The sequence below is a fragment of the Prionailurus bengalensis genome, chromosome C1 (assembly GCF_016509475.1).
Source record: "Prionailurus bengalensis isolate Pbe53 chromosome C1, Fcat_Pben_1.1_paternal_pri, whole genome shotgun sequence".
NCBI classification, from domain to species: domain Eukaryota; kingdom Metazoa; phylum Chordata; class Mammalia; order Carnivora; family Felidae; genus Prionailurus; species Prionailurus bengalensis.
Genome location: NC_057345.1, coordinates 105490607 through 105512851, shown reverse-complemented (window position 1 = coordinate 105512851; position 22245 = coordinate 105490607). Strand labels below are relative to the sequence as shown.

The 22245-nt window shown below is 41.2% G+C and overlaps 1 protein-coding gene and 1 non-coding gene across 4 annotated transcripts; both read left to right on the top strand.

Annotated features, from left to right (window-relative positions):
• The first annotated feature begins 554 nt into the window (after nt 1-554).
• Nucleotides 555-741, top strand: LOC122482172. The gene has a single exon (XR_006297000.1). It is a non-coding gene; the product is annotated as a U2 spliceosomal RNA (small nuclear RNA).
• A 2732-nt stretch (nt 742-3473) lies between these two features.
• ANP32E (acidic nuclear phosphoprotein 32 family member E) lies at nt 3474-20673 on the top strand. Of its 3 annotated transcripts, XM_043576120.1 has the most exons (7): nt 3535-3978; nt 7055-7204; nt 7679-7801; nt 8791-8956; nt 10688-10869; nt 17126-17180; nt 18438-20673. In XM_043576120.1, the coding sequence occupies exons 1-7, from the start codon at nt 3925-3927 to the stop codon at nt 18506-18508; spliced, it is 801 nt and encodes a 266-aa protein (XP_043432055.1). In that variant the 5' UTR covers nt 3535-3924; the 3' UTR covers nt 18509-20673. The 3 variants fall into 3 exon arrangements, 2 of the variants coding, with proteins under 2 accessions (XP_043432056.1, XP_043432055.1); XR_006296757.1 differs by lacking the exon at nt 10688-10869; XM_043576121.1 differs by lacking the exons at nt 8791-8956; nt 17126-17180; nt 18438-20673 and having other exon boundaries at nt 3474-3978; nt 10688-10852.
• The last annotated feature ends 1572 nt before the right edge of the window (nt 20674-22245 follow it).

Below are 22245 nucleotides of genomic sequence, written 5' to 3'. Positions count from 1 at the left end.
CTAAGTTTTAATAGAATAATCAAGTTTATTTATTAGTTCTCCTAGAGTTTTTGTATCTCAACGGGGGTCATAATATCGAATATCTATTTGTAGCATTCTGGGCATCAGTAGGGAGTAAGAATGATATTTCAGGGAGAAGAACATTTTGTGCATCTGAGAATTAAACAGGATTATAGGGGCGCCTGGTGGCTCGGTTAAGTGTCTGACTGGCTCAGGTCACGATCTCACTGTCTGTGAATTCGGGCTCCCGCATTCAAGCCCGCTTCGGATCCTCTGTCTCCCTCTCTCTGCCTCTCCCCCTCCTCTCAAATATAAAATAAATATTAAAAAAAGTAAACAGGATTATAATGGCCACCTTTGGAAAAATTTTGATCACAGGAATTGGATTTGAGATTCATCTTCACAATTTACTAAGCGCAGGACCTTGGGTATATACCCTTGCTTAGTTATCCACTGTAACAAATCACCTCAAAACTGAATAGTTTAAAAGAACAACCATGCTTTATTTACTCAAGATTCAGGGGGAATAAGTCGCTCATTCCTGAGGGAAACTAATCGCTTCTTGGCCTTTTGGCTAAGATCAAGTGTAGTATCTGAAGGAAAATCTGGATGGTACATCACGGTGGTCACCACAGTTCTAACAGGATCTGTAGGTTTTGGTAAATAGACTCAGCTCTCTTATAACCTGCCACCGAGGAAGTTGAGGAATAAATACTCCAACCTCACAGTCCTCCAGACTTCCGATCTTCTGCCAGTGCCCTCTCCCATGCACCAAACTCAGGAAGTCACAGGACTCTGTGGGTTTTGAGTTACAGAGCAGGGTGGAGAAGGGTGAAGAGTGGATCTAGAGGGGCAACAGAAGATATTCGGCAGCAGAAGGTGAGTTTAGTTTTTGAACATTAAAGGCATGTTGAGCTAAATAATATCCTGATGTGTACATCTTATTGGTGGATTAGAGGAGTGGTCCCAACCACCCTCTCATTCATTCAATTCCTTGCTCCTTTGCTTTCCTCCACCTTCTGATAACTTAACCTCATTTTTCATCCTGCCATTTAAAATAAACTCTGCCGTATTACTTCAGCTTAAAACGTGTCCTAGTTCATGAGTTTGGCTTTTCTCCTGACCCTATTTTATTTTGTCATCTTTCATTTAGCTCCATATACCCATCTACTAGCCTGGTAATGTTCTTCATCAACCTCTTCCTGACACCTTTCCTTCTGTGCACCAATCCTCTGGAGACTCTTTCTTCATCCAGTTTCTTATCCTGGCTTCTTGATTAAGACTAGAAAGAGGTGAGGTAAGGCACATGAGAGATGACAGGTGGATGCGAATTATGGGATGGTGGGGGGGGAAGGGAAGGCTCACTTTGGTGGATCCCTGTCTATGCTTACTACAGTGTATTTTCTGAAGCTATTATCCAATGGCAAAACGAATTCATGGCCTTTCCCCACATTGATTATTTCCAACATGCTCTCCCATTCTGTGTTCTGATATAAAAGTCCTACCATTTAACCTCAGTAATCATCTCTTCTTTGAAACGCTTTGGCTTCCATATATCGCCTGCCCTCAAATTCAACCTCATTTTTTTTTAATGTTTATTTTTGAGAGACAGAGAGAGACAAAGCGCAAGTGGGGGAAGAGCAGAGAGAGAGGGTGACACAGAATCCAAAGCAGGCTCCAGACTCTGAGCTGTCAGCACAGAGCCCGACAGGGGGCTCAAACCCACGGACCATGAGATCATGACCTGAGTGGAAGTCGGGAGCTCAACTGACTGAGCCACCCAGGTGCCCCTCAACTCATTCTTTTCTGCCTGTTCCTTAGTTTCTTTGATTATTTTGGTAGACAGTCCCTCTCTCCTTCCCCTCAATCATATTTTGCTCCCCTTTGCCAGATAGCCTTCCTCTTAAATATATTTTCTGTGGGCATCTTATTATTTTTTTTCTCATAGTCTCAACTATTATTCATATGTGTATGGCTCCTAGATCTGAATCGCCTTCCCTGAACTCTTTGGGATGCCATTCCAGAGTTCCAAACCCTACTGTGGCTGGTGGGATGAGACCAACCATAGGTCTTCTACTCAAGCTAGTACTAAAATGTACTTTCAGGTTTCTTTTTAGCCCTTTTGTTCCACCACTCTTGCCCCCCCCCCCCTTTTAAAACTCTTCCTTTAACTGTTCCTCAATCCATTTGGTTGTTTTCATATCATCCTGGCTTCCTTTAGCCTGTGTGAAAACAAAACAAGCTTAACTAACGCTGAATTGACTGCCCCACGCCCCAAGTCATTTATACCAAAAGCTCTCCCTTTCCCTGTTTTCGTCTTCACAAAATTTCCTTTTCAAGATTTCAAAGGAAACACTTATCGAGAAGATAATCACTATTTTCTTTCCCCTTAAAGCACTTAACATGCAAAATACTAAATATTTACATTTAAAATGTAAGCCTAATAGAGGAGCGGTGTGTCTCTGCGTGGGAGAAGCAGAGGTGGTGGCAAAGTGGTGAGGAGTTTGTTTGAAACCCTTATAGGTCTCTAACCGGAGAAACTGAAAAAATAACCAACAAGCACTCCGCAGAGAGGAATTGGGACTAATTCATCCACTTTCTTCTCCAAATCATCTGGAATTTCTTTGGGTGTTTATCCTGAGAATGGTGTAAGGGAACGAGAAGGACAACATTTAAGCAAGAACTGAGAAAAGTTAGACTGCTCAAGACAAAATTAAAAAACAAACAAACAAAACTCATCCCGCTGGTTTATACTCGCATTCAGACTTTTAAAGGCACATTTTACCTACAGATATCCATTGAAACCAACCGAGGGGAAATTAGAAAGGAGAGGCATTTGGGGTACCATTTCTATGCGAATCGACGTCTGATTTTCATTAGTCCAGCACTGTTTTTCCTTCAAACACTTAGTGTTTATTACAGCAACAATTACCCCAGTAACAATTCCTTCAGGGTAGTTTTGTTTAAAGGTGCCTAACTTACATACTTCACCCCACTTCTTTCAAAATCGTTCAGTCCTTCAGGGTGGAAGTTAAAATACTATCTTTATCCCGGCTCTGGTTCTGCACCAGAAGACTGTCTCCAGTAGGGCAGTACCATGAAGGCACGCTTTTTAGATCATGTGCACGTTGCGGCGCACCTTGGCTGCAAGGTGCTTTAAAAAGGCCAAGAGCTCGTGCGTGCTGTGTACCAAATTATCAGTCCTGCAACCTGGGCACGTAAGATGCTTTCTCCCTCCCTTTCACACTAAAAACAAAAAAACCCCAAACAAATCCAGCGGGCATCAAAACCGTCCGAACGCCTAGGGAAAGCGCGCCAACCACACAAAGAAAAGGAGGGGGGCTACAGGGATTCAAAATCATTTCCCCAGGACGAACACCCTCCTGGACCTATCGGAGTTAACTGCGCGCTTGGTCGTAGCCAATAGACACAGTACTTCTGGTTCAGGTCCACCCTGAAGACTGACGGACATTTGTGCAGTCCAATGAAACAGTGCGATGCTGAAGACTTGACCAATACATTCGGGAGGTGGGTGGAGTGTAGGCCAGGGGGTTGGCGGTGCCGTGTCATGGAGGCTCAGTCTCAGAGCAGCCATTGAAGGGGAAGGAACTGCGGGTGTGTGTGTGTGTGTGTGTATGTGTCTGTGTGTGTGTATGTGTGTGTGCGCGCGTGTGTGTGTGTGCGTGTGAGTGCGCGCGAGTGTGTGGACAAGGAGGTGGGGGCAGTCGAGTTAGAGTCCCAACTCCTTGGACTCCATTTGCTATTCTCTTCTTTCTTCCCCACACCTATCTGGTGGTGGTGGGCGTTTATATTTGCTTTTCTTTTCATTCATTTACAAATCTTTTAAAATTAAGGGTTGGGGGTAGTGGGAAAGGCAGGAAAGGGTAAGGGAAGGGAGTAGCCGCAGAAGAGCAGGAGGAGGACATGGAGATGAAGAAGAGGATTAACCTGGAGTTAAGGAACAGAGCCCCGGAGGAGGTGAGATGACTCAGCCCCCTCCCCTTCCCCACCGGACCTGTATTGGGAAGATCGGCTTTGTAGGGATCCGGGTGGGTGTCTGAGGAGGGGTATTGAGTTAACCCCGTAACCCTGAGGTTACGGTTTGGGGGAAATATTTAATTTTAAGTGTTAAATCATTAAAATCTTCTACTTAAAAATGGCGAAGGTTTAAGTTTCTAGGGGCGTTTTTGTGGGTACCCGGGGGCTTAGCCTCCTTCAGCCCTCTTCGAGTCGGGAGTCCTGTCCTGGTGGGGGCAGGAAGCTGAGTGTTGGGGGCCGCTCCGCCGCCTCGTCCCCTCCTCCTCCTCCTCCTGGGGGCCGGTGGCGTGGGGGCGACCCACCGGTCCCACTTGCCCCCGCTGCAGCCATCGTCGCCTGAGAAGTTAGTCCAACTTTTCTGCAACGCTGCCAACTCTTTTTTTCTTTTTTTCGGGGGATGCCCGCGGCCTCGAGGCCCTTGGGTGTCTGACGTCGCGCCGGGCGCGGGCTGGGGTCCCTGGCGGAGTCCGCGTACCGTCTGCCGCCGGCTGCGCCCACTCCCCCGGGAAGCGGCGCGCGCCGCCCGCCGCCGGGCGGAATCTGGGTCAGCGGTCGGTTCCGCGGCCGCGGGTAAGTTTTGGGAGTCGTCGCCGAGACCGGAGGTGGGGAGGGGACGCGAGGCGTAATCCCCTCGGTCTCCCCGCGGTGTAATGCTACTCGGCGTGTCGTGTCGTAGTGGCCGTCACTCCGAATTTGATCCCGGGAGAAGGTTTCACAGAACTCAACAAATGGGCCGTAGTAGTTTTGTGCCTTAAAGCTGGGCTCGGCGAAACTAAATGATGCGCTCTTGCTGCCGTCGCCTCAGTTAAAGAGACGAGGTTGGGAGGGGCCACGTGAGGCGGGTCGCGGCCAACTTTTCGGGGGTCGGGCGGGAGGCGTTTCCGCCTCCTGTTTGAAGGCGCTTCCTCGGCTGCACCCAGCCCTCTCCGCCCGGGGCGGAGGTGCCGGGCACGCGGGTGGGGAGGCGACCCTCTGTTCCCTCGAGGAGTCCCCGCCCCGTCTGGGGTTTCCCGTGGGTCGGAGCTGCAGGTCGCGAGAGCGGGGCCCGTGGTCCGTGAGAAACCTCTCACTCCAGAACGCCGAGGAAAGCGTCGAGTCTTGTTAATTGCGGCCCTCTGAAATAAACACGAGAGGTGGAACATGAGGATACAGTTGTTTTCTGCAGGGGTGGGTGGGGGTGGTGCCTGCGCACACCAGCACAGGGGAGGAGTGGGCTCTGTTCGGTGGGCTGTGGTGGCGTGCAGAATGGGAACCCAAGGTCTTAATGTGTGTGTGTGTGTGTGTGTGTGTGTGTGTGTGTGTGTGTGTGTGTTTTAAGTCCCTTTTTCTCTGAAATTGGCAAAGGGCGGGGAGGAGGAAACAGTCGCTGCTATCACCCCAGAGAGAGATGGGAGTTTTCTAGGGCCTACTCTTTGGGGGCTTCAGGAAAAAAAAAAGCTGCCTTACAGAAACACACATTTAGTATGCTTTTGTATGTCTTAGTTTGGAAAAGTGAATTTGCTCCTCCATACCCCCCTTTCATTTACCTACCCTGTCCGTAGTAATTTCCTTGCTAGTTTTGGGGAGTGCCGGATGTTGCTCTTTTGCAGTCTCTCCTTCCTTCCTTGTGGTGTAATAACGGTCTCTTGTATTTGTATAGCTCTTTACTGTTTACAAAACCTGTTTGTGTTTGTTTTTTACCTTTCTCCTTGGAGGGACTTGTAAGGTGGATTGTATTGTTCTAGAACCCAAATTAGCAAATGGAGTCCCCTCGTGGGCAGTGAAGTTACTTAAGTGGAAGAACTGGCTTTCTGACACCAGATCTTGTGGCTCTCTCTCCTCCCGCTCAGCTGGACCAGGAGTCAGAAGATTTAGAGTGAGGCACGGCTCTGTCACACAAACTGCTGTGTGACCTTAGCCAAGTCATTCTTACCCTTTGGGCCTTGGCTTCCTTACCTCTAAACAGATCATATACCTTCTCTGGTCTCTAAAATAATTGTCAAAGTCATACTCAACTAGAGAACGTGGCATTCCTCGTTGCTAATTTTTAGCCCTCAAAATACCTCAAACATATTTTTGCATTGGGAATAGACTGCCAGAGTCTCCTGTCTCCCCCTTAAGATTAAGTCCTTCCAGGTCCACACAGCAGCAAGTTTTGTTCTACAACTGTGACCTAATAGAGGATGCAGCCCCTCCCCCTCCCCCACTGTGGGAGAAACAAAAATGCTAGGAGGGTGTTACAGAGAAATAACATTTTGTCAAGGATGTATCGTTCTGGGTGACATTGTTAGGCCCCTCTAAAAGCCAGCTTTCTCAGCATGAGCTTTCTAACATTTCTTCACGAAGGGTAATAAGGTATTTGGGAGTTATGGTGGCATTTATCAACCAAAGATCAAGGAATTTAAACTGGAAACATGAATAAAATAGTTTCCTTTCTTCTCCCTTATGCTTTAGGGCAGCTCCCTGGAATCCTTTACCAGTAGCCCAGGCATCACCTCACTGTAAAGTATATGCTCTCATGTTGAGAGTCCTTCTCATCAGGGGCAGAAGCAAGTTTCACATGGGACCTTTTTCAAAGTTTTTTTCCCCTGCATCAGTGATTTCAACAGGCATTGAACTAATTGGTCTAAGTTTAAATTTAAAAGGTTAACTTATAATGATGACTTTAGATTGTATTTCAGGTTTTGGTGGGGGAGAAGAGAATGAAAAGGATCTGGGTAAGGGGATTGATGTGTGTATTCTTTTTTTAAAGTTTATTTATTTTGTGAGAGAGAAAGCAGGAGTGGGGGAGAGGCAGTGAGAGAAGAAGAGAGAGAATCCCAAGCAGGCTCTGAGCTGTCAGCACAGAGCCCAAGGTGGGGCTCAAACCCACAAACCACGAGATCATGACCTGAGCCAAAGTCTGATGCTTAACTGACTGAGCCACCCAGGCGCCCCAGGACTGATGGTTTTATCTTCATGTTTCCAGTGTGTCAAGACTCAGATCTTTTGCTAAACAGATTGCAAAGTAAAGACTCATTCATTTTCTGTCTTACAGGTGACAGAATTAGTCCTTGATAATTGCCTATGTGTCAACGGGGAAATTGAGGGCCTGAATGATACTTTTAAAAAACTAGAGTTTCTGAGTATGGCTAATGTGGAACTAAGTTCACTGGCCCGGCTGCCCAGCTTAAATAAACTTCGAAAGGTAAGTTGGCATTAAGCTTGAAATCATCATAATTTTGAGGCCCAGGTTTTGGCCAAGTGAAACAACCATTCTGCCTTCTAATTAGAAGTTTCCAAACTTCTACAGATAAGAAAAAGGGTTATGTAGGATTTTGGAATCAGCTCTATTAATGCTTTTAGAAATTTACATTTAATAATGAAATTGCTTTATGACATGAATTTGGATTTAATATCTACCAAATATTTTTCTCTGAAACATAAAGATCCAACTACAACATGACTGGAGCCAAACTAGCGTTATAAGCTTACTCTGTAGGGGTTCTAATATATTATTTGGCATTTGTAGGTGGGAATTTGGAAATTAATAATTTGTGACAGTTTCTTGAAGCTAGAGAGAATGACAATTGTTTTTCTTCTTCACATGGATATATTTTGAAAATCTGATCTGCCCTAAGCCTTCACCATTGTTTGTTTTCTCTCCATGTTGAATATTTAGTTGGAACTCAGTGACAATATAATTTCGGGAGGCTTGGAAGTCCTGGCAGAGAAATGTCCAAATCTTACCTACCTCAATCTGAGTGGAAACAAAATCAAAGATCTCAGTACAGTAGAAGCTCTGGTAAGTGGAAAGTCTCTGGACTTTCTCTTTTTTGGTTGATTTTCTGAGATTTGCTTCTGTTTTATTGATTTATATTTCATTATTGATTTATATTTCACTCTTTGAAACTTCTGAATTTCTTACATGTTTTGATCTAGATGGTTACTGCTTTTACTTCTTTTAAAGATTTTTTTAAATGTTTATTCATTTTTGAGAGAGAGAGAGAGGGAGACCAAGCACGAGCGGGGGAGGGACAGAGAACGAGGGAGACACAGACTCTGAAGCAGGCTCCAGGTTCTGAGTTGTCAGCACAGAGCCCTGTGTGGGGCCTGAACCCACGAACCTTGAGATCATGACCTGAGCTGAAGTTGGATGCTTAACTGACTGAGCCACTCAGGGGCCCCTGCTGCTCTGATTTAAAGAGGAGGTAAAAATTGTTGACAATAAGCTTGACTAGATTTAAGCTAACCACAATGTTGTTATTGTCTATGCACATATTTTGTCAACAGAATCTATTAAGTGGCTACCATAGTAAGGCACTAATCAGGTGCTGCAGTTACAGTGGTGAACAGAATAAAGCCCCTTCCCTCGTGATACTTGCATCCTGGGGCCTCATTAAGAGAATTGATACAATAACCCTTCATTATAAAATGCGAAAGATCCAAAAATCATTCTGATTTCAAATATGTGTTTTCTGGTTCATGAATTACAAAGAAGTAATATAGTATTTAAAATCTTGAAATGGGGCGCCTGGGTGGCTCAGTCGGTTAAGCAGCCGACTTCAGCTCAGGTCATGATCTCGCGGTCCGTGAGTTCAAGCCCCGCGTCAGGCTCTGTGCTGACAGCTCAGAGCCTGGAGCCTGTTTCAGATTCTGTGTCTCCCTCTCTCTGACCCTCCCCCGTTCATGCTCTGTCTCTCTCTGTCTCAAAAATAAATAAACGTTAAAAAAAATTAAAAAAAAAATAAAATAAAATCTTGAAATGTAAGCTTTAACTTTTTACTTTTCCAGCAAAATCTTAAAAATTTGAAAAGCCTTGACTTGTTTAACTGTGAGATCACAAACCTGGAGGATTACAGAGAAAGTATTTTTGAACTGCTGCAGCAAATCACTTACCTAGATGGATTTGACCAGGATGATAACGAGGCACCGGACTCAGAAGAAGAGGACGATGAGGGTAATCATTCTTAATGCCTATAAATACAGCCTCCAGTCTAGCCGTGCAATTTAGATTGGGCCTGGATATTTAGGTGTTGGGGGGAAAAAAAAGAGATTAGTAAGAAGAAAAATTTAAAAACCCAAAGCCCTAATCCTGTGTTTCTTCTTTAAGATTTCTGGTAGCTTGGGGAATTTAATGGTTATTGTAGTACCAAGCTCCGTGAAAATTTTATATCTGTATAAACTGTGTAACTACCACCTAGTAAAAGTGGTAACTTTTAAAATAGTACCTTTTTTTTTTAAAAAAGGAACCATTCCTTGCGTGTTATCCATAATAGCCAAGAAATGGAAACAATCCAAATGGCCTATCAACTGATGGATAAACAAAATGTGATATGTCCATATAATGAAATATTATTCTGTCATAAGAATGAATGAGGCACTGATAAATGCTGTACCTTTGAGAACATTCTATGAAGTGAAAAAAGCCAGACACAAAAGGCCACATTTTGTATGACTTCATTTGTATGGCATGTCCAGAATAGGCATATTCATAGAAGGTGGAGTAGTGGTCACCAGGGCTGGGGGAGAGGAGATTGGGGAGTGACTGTAAATGTGTATGGGTTTTTTTGAGGGGGGTGATGAAAATGTTCTGAAATTAGATACTGAATATACATGTTTGGATAAATGGGTGACTAACAGATGATGGAATGGATCTTGATAGTTATGGAATACTGTTTATTATTCTTGGTTGAACAGTTTTGTTTTTTTTTTTAAGTTTATTTATTTTGAGAGAGAGTGCATCAGAGAGCGCAAGTGGGGGAGGGGCAGAGAGAATCCGGAGCAGGCTTTGTGGGGTCAGCCGCAGAGCACAGCCCGGGGCTCCCCCTCTCATGAACCCTGAGATCATGACCTGCTCAAATAAAAGACCCCATAAAAGTTTTTTTCTGTAACGGGGTGCCTGGGTGGCTCAGTTGGTTAAGCGTCTGACTTTAACTCAGGTCATGATCTCGAGGTTCCTGGGTTTGAGTTCCACATCAGGCTCTCTGCTGTCAGCAGGGAGCTTGCTTGGGATCCTTTGTCCCCCACCTCCACACCCCTCCCCCACTTGCACTCCCTCTCTCTCAAAAATAAATATTTAAAAAAAAAGTTTTTACTCTAAAAAGAAATTTGAAGGAAAAACAATGTTAGAAAATGATGGAATGATAGATAAAAGGGCTTTGAAGTGTCCACAAAATAAAATAAAGTTTAGTGCATGTAACATTTCATTTTTTATTTATTAAAGAATTTTTTTTAATGTTTACTTATTTTTGAGAGAGAGAAACAGAGTGAGAGTGGGGAAGGGATAGAGAGACAAGGAGACACAGCATCCGAAGGAGGCTCCAAAGCTCTGAGCTGTCAGCACAGAGCCCAACGTGGGGCTCCAACTCACAAACCGCGAGATCATGACCTGAGCTGAAGTGGGACGCTTAATGGACTGAGCCCCCCAGGCGCCCCTAGTGCATGCAACGTTTTGATGACAATCTATATGTTGGAAACAGTTCAGTATTTAGAAGCCATGTTTCTCAAATAGTAAAGGAGGATGTTACAAAAGGGAAGTCTTAAAAAAAAGAAAATCACCCTGGGATACTTTCCACCCACCCGTTGGCTTAAGAGTTTGAGGTGATTGGGACAAGGGAAAATAGGATCGACATACTAGCAAGAAACATTTTTCCCAGCCATTTGTTCATCTTTCAAAATATTTTTAAAGACGGAGATGAAGATGACGAAGACGAAGAGGAAGACGAAGCTGGTCCACCAGAAGGCTATGAGGAGGAGGAGGAGGACGAGGAGGAGGAGGAAGAGGAGGAGGAGGAGGAGGAGGCAGGCTCAGAACTGGGAGAGGGAGAAGAGGAAGTGGGCCTCTCCTACTTAATGAAAGAAGAAATCCAGGTGAATAGGCACTTTTTACCTGCACTGAAAGCCATTTAGGCCTAAGGTCAAGTCCTAAAGTAGGAAGTTGAGTGGAAAGCTGAAAGCTGTTCCTGACTTGTGGGTCTGCATGTATCTGTCTGCCTGTCCTTTTTCCCACTGTCCGTCAGCTCACAGTGTATCCAGATAATCGCAAACCTCCATTAATTTTACCACCCAGCTATCGTTCAACACTGCTCAGCCCTCAGTGGTGTGGGACGGCGAACATTTTACAAAAGTTTTTGAGCCTCAGCTTCTGCATTTATAAAACGGAGATTATACCAACCTCTTAGGATTATTTTAAGGAACTGACAGGATAATACACTTAAAGTATCTAGTCCCCGGCACATCGTAGGCACTCAAGAAGACTTTCCTTTCCCCTAATTATGTCTTGCTAATGGTTTTGTAGTAGCTTTCCAAATGGTCTCTCTGAATACAGTGTCACCACAAAGGTGTATCATCCACAGTATGTGCTTGGGTACTCTGAATGCAAATGAGATCATGTCACCAGGCTGCATGAATCACTTTGTTTCCCTGTTGCCACCAAGACATACAAGGCCCATCATTATTAGCCCCTGCTTCCTCCTCTAGCCTCTTCTCCCTCAGTACCAAATTAAATTGTCACACCGAGCTATTTCTTGCCTTTCTGACTGTAGCTACATTGTGTATTCTATCTGTAGTGACTTTCTACCCATGCTCTCTGGTGAACTTTATGTTCTGTTCTTACTGAGGTAAACATAAGTATAGTAAAGCTTGTAAAGTACACTGATTTTATGTACAAGTCCATGACCAAGCCACTTATGTATATATACTCCTGTGACTACTATGCAAATCATGCATTGCAGACTCTTTAAAAACTGTTTTGGAGTTGCTTCATTATTGAAGCTTTCTGTAAGTTTTCATAGATAACTACTCCTTCCTGTGTTACCTTTGAACCTTGATTAGGCTTTATTGCCTATAGACACTTTTGTAAAAACTTGTTTATTTGGCCACTTTCTACTCGAGGGTGAGCTCCTTGAGGGAAGGGCCATTTATCTTTGTATCTCAGCATCTAGTGCGTTGACAGGAACATAGTAAGCTCACAGAAAACGTCAGTTGACTTGAACAAATGATCTTCAGCCCCTGGGAATTATTATTTTCTCCTAATGTTGTTAAATTATTATTTTATGTTAATAATTCAAAGTTTTTTATTATTAAAAATAATATCTCTTGATTTAGACTAGGAATTGTTAGCATTATTTGTTTTCCTAATGACCTTTACATTGGTTAGATAGGTAATATCACTGATGATAATTTTTCTCTGATATAATTTTATTATTTATTTATTTATTTATAAGGAGGGGGAGGAGTGTAGAGAGGGAGAGAGAGAATCTCAAGTAGACTCTGTACTACCCACTCAGAGTCTGTCCTGGGGCTTGATTTCATGAACCATGAGATCACAACCTGAGCCAAAATCAAAAGTCAGATGCGTAACCGATTGAGCCATCCAGGCACCCCTAGTATTAAGTAGTTTAAAACCTTAAAAAGTTTTTTTTAATGTTTATTTATTTATTTATTTATTCATTTCCCCCCCCCAAATTTTTAACGTTTATTTATTTTTGAGAGGGGGGGGGGGCGGAGGCGCAGAGAGAGGGAGACGCAGAATGCGAAGCAGGCTCTAGTCTGTGAGCTGTCAGCACAGAGCCTGATGTGGGGCTTAAACTCCCGAACCGGGAGATCATGACCTGAGCCAAAGTCGGATGCTTAACCAACTTGAACCACCCAGTCACCCCATAATGTTTATTTATTTTTGAGATGGAGACGGAGGCAAGCAGAGGAGGGGAAGAGAGAGGGAGACACAGATTCTGAAGCATATTCTAGGATTCACGCTGTCAGCACAGAGCCTGATGAGGGGCTTGAACTCACAAACTGCGAGATCATGACCTGAGCTGAAGTCGGATGCTCAACTGACTGAGCCATCCAGGCACCTGCCCCTAAAAATGACTTTCAACTGGGGCGCCTTGGCGGCTCAGTGTGTTAAGCGTCTGAGTCTTGGTTTTGGCTCAAGTCATAATCTTGTGGTTCGTGAGTTTAAGCCCTCTGTCGGGCTCTGGTGGCGTGGAGCCACGCACTGTCTCCCAAAAGAAATAAACATTAAAATGATTTTCAACTGACTGCTGATGTTTGTGTTTATCATTCCACTGAATATTGGGAAATGTTAAAAGTGACACAGTCCAGTATAGAGCAAAAATCTCTGAGATAATTCCCACGATGTTAAGTCAGTGTAGTACCTGCATGGTTTGAGTAATATTTTTATTTCATCTGCTCTTTAGAGGTAAGGAATTAATATGGATAAAGAAGGTCTTGATGTATCTGTAGGACATTTCGTTAAAAATGGGGATGGGGCTGTAGAAGAATTGGGAATTGTGGTGCCCCTGTACTGTCATAGTACAATGAGGAAACGTTATTTCCCATTAATTGGGAAAAGATCATGGTTTCTACTGAACAAGTCACTGATGAAAGCTGAGTTTTTATTGAGGGGTATCATCTAATAGATGACATTAAAAACTAAAGGCTTAGATGATAGCTATACTTGTGGTGAGTGTAACATAAGATATAGACTTGCTGAATCACCACGTTGTACACCTGAAACTAATGTAACATGGTGTGTCAAGTCTACTTCAATTTAAAAAAAGGCTTAGAGATGCCTGGGTGGCTCAGTTGGTTAAGCGTCTGACTCTTGATTTTGGCTCAGGTCATGATCTCACAAGGTTAGTGAGATTGAGCCCCACGCTGGGCTCTGTGCTGACAGCGCAGAACCTGCTTGGGATTCTCTCTCTCTCCTCTCTCTGCCCCTCCCCTGCTCCCTCTCTCTCTCTCTCTCTTAATAAACATTAAAAAAATAATAAAAAATAAAAAAGGCTTAAAAACATGAATCAACTTTTCAAAGTTTATTTATTTATTTTTGAGGGAGAGAGAGAAAGAAAGAGAATCCCAAGCAGGCTCTGCACTGACAGCACGGAGCCTGATGTGGGGTTCGAACTCACAAACTGTGAGATCATGACCTGAGCCAAAATCAAGAATCAGATACTTGGCACATCTGGGTGGCTCAGTTGGTTTAGCACTCAGCTTCAGCTCAGGTCATGATCTCACAGTTGGTGGGTTCCAGCCCCTGCTGGGCTCTGTGCTGACAGCTCAGAGCCTGGAGCCTGCTTGGGATTCTATGTCTCCCTCGCTCTCTGCCCCTCCCCCACTCACACTCTGTCTCTGAAAAATAAATAAAATGTTAATTAAAAAAAAAAAGGTCAGATACTTAACTGACTGAGCCACTCCATGAATCAATTAGTTGAACCGTATTTTGTTTAAAGCAAAATCCAGAGAAGTAATTAGCTTTTGAGACTTGGGCTTTTCTAAATTAAGGAATAAATGTGATTAGTGTCTCCACTGTTTTTTAAAAAATTGCAAATATCTAAATATCCTCACTTATTTGCAGATAGGAGATGTTTAAAATGTGTCCCTTGTTTTTCTTTCTTTTTATTTCTTTCCCTTTCCTTCCTCTTCCTGTCCCCTCTCTCCTCTACCCTTCTCTCTTCCTTTCTTTTCCTCTTTAGTTTAAGGCTTTAGGTTCTCCTGATTTTTACTGTGGTTCCTTTTTATACTATTGGCTACCCCATCTATTTCTTCTGCTCCTTGTAGCTTGATGATGTTCTGGTATAGAATGCTTTTCAGTATTTGAATTGATTGTATAAGACTGATTTCTGATATGAGTGTTGTGCAGTTGAGTTTCTCAGGGGATCCTACGTGCTGGGAAATTAAGTTCTGTTTAGTATTTCTAGACACAAATGGGGCTATGGATACTGTGAAAGGGATGGATTGTACAAATTTTTCCTTCAATACCCAGCAATTCTTGACATTTGCCAATTAAAGTGTTTCTTTTATGTTTATTTTTGAAAGAGATGAACAGTGAGTGGGAGAGGGGCAGAAAGAGAGGGAGACACAGAATCCAAAGCAGGCTCTGCACTGTTAGCACAGAGTCTGATATGGGGCTCGAGTCCATGAACCATGAAATTATGAACTCAGCTGAAGTCAGACACTTAACCGATGGAGCCACCCACGTGCCCTGCCAATTAAAATATTTTTAAGGAGCAGTAAACTTTTGTGGAGTTGGAGGGGAGACCCTAGATTGGTTTCATTTTTTTCAAACATATAGTAGAACTCAACTATTTGGCAGTAAGTGTAAAAGGCCTCTGAATAGCCAACATAAAGTAACCAAAGACATTTTCTTTGTAGGACAGTGTTTCAGCTTTATTCTAAACCTATTTTCTCTTTTATATTCAAATCTCTAATAAGCTTATTGATCTATTTTCTGAATCCATAGCAGATTAAAATTGAAGTAGTAACCTACTGTAAAAGAGAAGGCACGAAAACTAGGAAAAGGTACAATTAAAAGTAGAGGTGAGGGTCATTTTTAAAAGGAAAAAACCATCCTACGTATATTAATAGGCTCTGAGGGAATAGCATACACTAATGAGTATAATGTTCATGGTCAAAATGATGACTGATTATGCAAGGGAAAGGTTTGTTAGCATAAAATGGTAGTGCACTTTAGAGAGTTGTATCCCAATTGGTTAAAGTAAAAAAAAAAAAAAGTTATGATGTTTCAAGGCTATGTTTACATCTTAGGTATCCTGAACAGCTCTTTCACAAGAGTTGTGGATCAAGTTTTGTGACTTTTTTGTGTGGTTTTTTTTGCTGTTTTGATGTGTAGATTTTTAGATATAGAAGAAACTTGTAGATCTTTCTAGATGAATACTTTCTTTTTTTTTTTCAACATTTATTTATTTCTGGGACAGAGAGAGACAGAGCATGAACGGGGGAGGGGCAGAGTGAGAGGGAGACACAGAATCAGAAACAGGCTCCAGGCTCTGAGCCATCAGCCCAGAGCCTGACGTGGGGCTTGAACTCACGGGCCGCGAGATCGTGACCTGGCTGAAGTCGGACGCTTAACCGACTGCGCCACCCAGGCGCCCCTGAATACTTTCTTTTATTGATTAGGAAACTGAAGTCCAGGGGCACCTAGGTGGCTTAGTCGGTTAAGTGTCCAACTTCGGCTCAGGTCATGAACTCACTGTTTGTGAGTTTGAGTCCCATGTCAGGCTCTGTGCTGACAGCTCAGAGCCTGGAGTCTGCTTCAGATTCTGTGTCTCCTTCTGTCTGCCCCTTCCCGACTCATGCTCTGTCTCTTTGAAAAATAAACATAAAAAAAAAAAAAAAAGAAAACTGAGGTCTAGAGAGATTAAGTGACATATTTAGTGCATATTACTATGTTGGGGCAAGAATTCAGGTAATTACTTTCTCACTCTATAAAATAGAAGACCTTTCTTTGAAATAGTCTAAAGGTACTCTGTCCATTATAGTAGCCACTGGACATATTTCGTTATTTAAATTAAAATAAAATGAAAAATTTAGTTCCTTGTTTGTACTGGTCACATTTTATTTTTTTATTTTTATTTATTTCATTTATTTTTTAAGATTTTTTTTATTTTTAAGTAATCTCTACACCCAACATGGGGCTCGAACTCACAACTGCAAGATCAAGAGTTGCACACTTTGGGGCGCCTGGGTGGCTCAGTCAGTTAGGCGTCCAACTCTTGATTTCGGCTCAGGTCATGATCTCTCACGGTTTGTGGGTTTGAGTCCCACATTGGGCTCCATGCTGACAGTGCAGAGCCTGCTTGGGATTCTCTCTCCCCCTCTCTCTGTCCCTATCCCACTTGCACACACACATACACACACAAACACACACACACACAACACACACACACACACACACACTCTCTCTCTCTCTCTCTCTCTCTCTCTTCCCCTCCCCCCCGCCCCTCTCCCTCTCTCTCTCTCTCAATGGATAAATAAACTTAAAAAAAAAAAAAGTTGCACGTTCTGCTGACTGAGCCAGCCAGGCACCCCTGTACTGGTCACATTTTAAATGCTCAGTAGCCACATGTGGACAGCATAGATACAGAACATTTCCATTGTTGCAGAAAGTTCTTTTGAACGGTGCTGGTCCAAAACATAAATTACTTTCATAAAGAATCTAGATTTAGTTGGGTTCCTAGAAAACACCTATGTAAGTTAGGCACAGGTTGTCAGAATGTAGAATGACCATAGTTTTTTGCTCTTGTTGGAATGTATTATTACCAAACAGTGAAAAATATGTGTCATGGCTTTTTATTCTCAAATCGAATATTTGATTTTCAAGGATGAAGAAGATGATGATGACTATGTTGAAGAAGGGGAAGAAGAGGAAGAAGATGGTGAGTTACATTAGCCATTAAAGAAATCCTAACATTCAAGTTACAGCTATTATTCATATATACTTTAACAAATGAGTCTATAATTCAAATTGTAATTGATTTTGGTAACATAGAGCACCTTGAGAAGTATGAAACCTTTTTCTTTTAAAATTGATTTAAGTAATCTCTACGCTCAACATGGGGCTCGAACTCATGACCTTGGTTGGGATCAAGAGTCTTACGCTCCTTGTAACAAGCCAGCCAGGCACCCCTAAAACCTTTTTAAAAGAGTAATGTTCTCAGGGCATTCAATAATTTCATTAAAAAACAAAAAACCAGCCTCTAACATTTATTTTTATTAAAAAAAATTTTTTTTTTAACGTTTATTTATTTTTGAGAGACAGAGAGAGACAGAGCACGAGCAGGGGAAGAGCAGAGAGGGAGACAGAGAATCCCAAAGCAGGCTCCAGGCTCAGCTGTCAGCACAGAGCCCTATGCGGGGCTAGAACCCACAAACTGTGAGATCATGACCTGAGCCAAAGTCGGACACTTAACCGACTGAGCCACCCAGGCACCACTCTAACATTTATTTTTAAAATGGTATGAAGAGATCATGGAACCTTGAGCCTTAATTTATTACTTTCTTAGGTCTTTCATTTTGAAGAGGGTGAAGCCTTATCTCTCAAGAGAAGAGCAGTGGAATTCTCAAATAATGCTCTCTAGTCCTCTTTATCTAGGTCTTTCAAAATAAATTTAAAAATTCGCTAATAATTCTTGTAATGACAAGCCCCTAGTTTCTTGATCTGTACTTCATGATTTGGCCACAAGGGTGCACAGCAAGCTGTCATTATTTATGGATTTCTGTCTATTAAGCCTTTATAATACACTAAAATTGAAAAATTTTCAGAGAGGAAACTTAAACCTATAATTTAAAAAAAATTTTTTTTAATGTTTATTTCTTTTTGAGAGAGAGAGATAGAGCATGAACAGGGGAGAAGCAGAGAAATAGGGAGACGCTGAATCCAAAGCAGGCTCCAGGCCCCAGGCTCTGAGCTGTCAGCACAGAGCCCGTCACAGGGCTCGAACCCACTAACCATGAGATCATGACCTGAGCTGAAGTCGGATGCTTAACCAACTGAGCCACCCAGGCGCCCCAAACCTGTAATTTTTTTTATGCCATTAAGTTTTCACTAAGATAGATTCAAAACTTTGTAATTTAACAGGTACTCATTTGTTAAAATTGAGTACTTTACAATTTTTCTTTCACTCTTCCTTCAGAAGAAGAAGGTCTTCGAGGGGAAAAAAGGAAACGAGATGCTGAAGACGATGGAGATGAAGAAGACGACTAGATCATTCTAAGACCAGATTCCCTAAAGTTCCTGGGTGTGCAATAGAGTGATCACATCTTCTTTGTTTCTTCATGTACCATAGTGAACCCTACGGAAAATAACCTGTAACTTTTTATAGGAAAAGTGTGGTTTTACTATTTTTGCCTTATCATTCCAAATAAGATTTACTAGTCTGTTAATGATCATACTGTATGTAGAGAAAACATTTTCATTGACCCTGTTGTGAAATTCCCTAGCAATTTATTTAGAATCTTCATTTTTCTCATTCAAGCTCATTGTATTAGTTATTTTTAGCCCATAATTAAAACATGATCACTTTTACACAGGCGTAGTTTGGTGCATTTCATTCATAAGGTTTTAAAGTTATTTATAGTTAATGGAAATCACGATCAGCTGGAATATGAAATGAAGTCTCTTGAATGAGAAGTTGGTTATTTTTTTAGAGGTGACCCAGAGATCTTTAGTTTGAAGGCAATGACTTTTTTTCTTTTCTTTTTTTTTTTTTTTTTGGCTAAGGGTATTTGGATGCTTTTTTGTCACTTGAGTAGCTTGGAAAGTAGGAGCAGAATAGTAAAGGTTCTACTCAACAATATAGTTCATAGCTTTTGTGGAGGCTTCTGAAAACTTTTAAAGTCAGGTGACTAATACGATTTTCTTTTTGAAGTTCAGAGAGATGTGTTCAGAGACATGCAGGTGAGCCCTTTCTTTTTCAGGCTGAAGATTACAACATACTAGTAGGTTGGTTATTTTGTTTTTAAATGTGCATTCTTTATTTTCCTCCCAGCAATTCCTTTATAATCACTTTCATTTCTCTTTTCACTCCTCTCCCTCTGTCTCAAAAAAAAGTTGGGAAACTCATGTGATACCCAGGAAAACTTTTAGTCTTTTATACCTCAACCACCTTTTCAGACTGTCTCAGTTTTAAACAAGCTAAGTGAAAGAAATTGAGTATTTTCTGAGATACGAATATTATTACCAGTACATTTGTATGCAACAGATTCTGCTTGCTGTAAATCATTTTTGATTGACAAGATGTACAGACCGTATTATTAGGATGCAGAAAGAAAAGTAGAGGAGGCTTTCAGAAGCAGAATTAATATTCCTCAAAAGTCAGAACTATTGCCTGTTGATAATTAATGAGACATTCAAGTCAAATTTTCAAGTTAGCTTCCCAAACGATTTAGATACCACACTGCAAAGTATTTCTAATTTTTCTGAGTAGAACCTTTCATTATTCTTATAGTTTTAAGGTATTACCAGATATAGCTTTTAATTGGAATATACTGGGCAGTTGGAAACATATTTGAAACTAAATCAGTATTCAAGATTAAGCTTTATTTTCAAGTGGATGTCCATTAAAAATCGAAAATATTTCAGGACAAATGTGTGTTTCTATATATGGCTACTAAATATAATAACAATAGAAAAGTACATCCCCTTTTTGTTGTGGAGGCTCCACGGTCAAGGCAATTGCTTTTGAAATTCTTGGCTATCTAAATGTTTTTCTGCTTTGTTTTGGATATCTGTAAGTTTTTGTAAAGTTAGCATTCAACAAATTAATTGAAGTTACTGGGACACATTTAAATTACTGAGTAAAGAACTTCTTTTTTAGTTTCAAATGTATGACTTTGGGTTTTAGAGTAAAAACTACGAAGTTATTTGTGGGTAAACTAAAAACGTTGCACAAGTGACTGAAATAAAACTCTTGGAATAAGTTTTGAGGGGGGATTGGAATCTCCAAAAGGCTAACATTTTACTCCTTTTTAACATTTGAAATGCCCTGTTGTAGTCCCTAAGAATTCTCATCACAGAGTATATGCCAGACTATAAAATACTTATTTTTAAAATGAAATCTATATACTGACTTTATCAATCGTCTTATTGTGCAATCAAAATTAGAGTTCTTTGGTTTGCAAACAACATTTAGAGCCTCCAAATGACTTTTTTAAGACTTATTTAGCTTTGTGGGTGGTATTTTCATGCAAATAAGTAAGGGTGGGTTTTATATTTTGTAGAAGTTTTTGGTCCTATTTTAATGCTCTTTGTATGGCAGTATGTATATAGTGTGTTAAATTCCTCAAAACTGTCCTTAAAAAACTTTGAAGTTAATACTTTTGTGCAACTGTGTTTTGAATAAAGCCATGACAGTGTTAAAAACAAAAAAATGCAGCACTCCTGATTATTTTGTTTCTGACTGTTCCCTGTTTTTTTTTCTTCTGTGACTGCTGTAACTTAAAAGTTTTTGAAATTGAATTGCTTCAAATAAATGGAAGATTTGTTAATAGTTTCAGTGTATGACATTCACTTTTTGAACCCTCCACTGGGGCTTTGAATGTCTTTTTAAAAACAGAAACAGCCCGAAAGTTCTCAAACACTTGGATGTCATGTGAGACATTACAATTTAATAGTTTAACTCATCATCTGCCTTATTTATTCACTTTTGTCCAAGAAGCAGAAAAAATTCTGGGTTCCTTTAACTTTCCTTTTGGAGTTGAAAATTGAGCCAGTACGTTTTGTATTTTGATTTGAAGTCATAACTTTGTTTCCGACAGTTGATGTAACCTATCCATAGTTAACTAACGTTATTATAAACCTGTCATACACCAGTAGTTTTTAAAAATGAATCCAAAGTCTTCATTTATACTGTATAGTGTTTATTTTCAGAATCCTTAAGATAATATGATACAAACCTAATTCGTGTTTATCTTGAGTAAATCAAACCTGAACCAATATTTTTTCTGCTCTCTGGGCTATCCAGTGAGAAGTGATTTTTAACATGTTTCATTTGTAGACAGCTTCGGCATGTGTCTATTTATAAAGTCAAGGCACAAGCATGTGAAGTAATGTTTTTGTGATTACTTAAAGTTTAATATTGGAAAAGTATTTTAATTACGGAAATCTGCTCCCTGAGAGGTGGAAAATATTGGAGTGTATCTCAACTACAGAAACTGTTTATTGAAATTGTGTGTGTGTTGTACCTCTTTAAAAAATTCGGGGGTGCCTGGGTGGCTCAGTTAGTTAAATGCATAACTTTTGATTTTGGCTCAGGTCATTATTTACTGGTTCGTGGGATCGAACCCCGCATGGGATTCTCTCTCTCCCGCTCTCTCTGCCCCTCCCCCACTTGTGCGCGAGCGCGCACACACGCGCGCGCGCTCTCTCTCTCTCTCTCAAAATAAGTAAACTTAAAAAAAAATTCAAAACGTTTTACCCCTTGGTTACAGAAAATGGTATAACTACACTAAAAGTTTTTGATGAAGGTATTAGGTAATGAAACAATTCTGTGTGACATGGTGATTCAAAACACAAGTATTGTTTATTCCTTCTATATTTTAAAGAGAGGCTTTGGAACAAGGGACATTCTCCCAGTTGCTGAAAATTTCGCCTCTGTTCCTCGTACTAGCAATGATACTCTGCAGCTGGTGCTTAATAATAGCATTCTACTACTGCATTCCTTTTTCATGTACTAATGAGCCTAAGATTTGAAAACAAGGCTTGGGTAATTTGGCCCAAGGCAGCTACTTGTGTTAATCTGTTGATCAGCCCTAACTTGAAGAAGAACAGGTTATACCACAAAATGGAAATTACAAAATGGGTTGATCTCCAGGAAAATCTTTATAAAAAGACTTTATATACTGGTAAAATAGTTTCATTTCATACAGAGCTAGTCACTTTTTTGGGGGTGGTAAGATCCAAGCAGGGTTACCTCATAATAACAATTCTGACTAACAATCAGA

Coding starts and splice junctions, on each gene's coding strand:
- ANP32E (XM_043576120.1), top strand. CDS start 3,925: ATGGAGATGAAGAAGAGGATTAACCTGGAGTTAAGGAACAGAGCCCCG. Junction 8,957..10,687: donor AGAAGAAGAGGACGATGAGG/GTAATCATTCTT, acceptor ATATTTTTAAAG/ACGGAGATGAAGATGACGAA. Junction 10,870..17,125: donor TAATGAAAGAAGAAATCCAG/GTGAATAGGCAC, acceptor TTGATTTTCAAG/GATGAAGAAGATGATGATGA.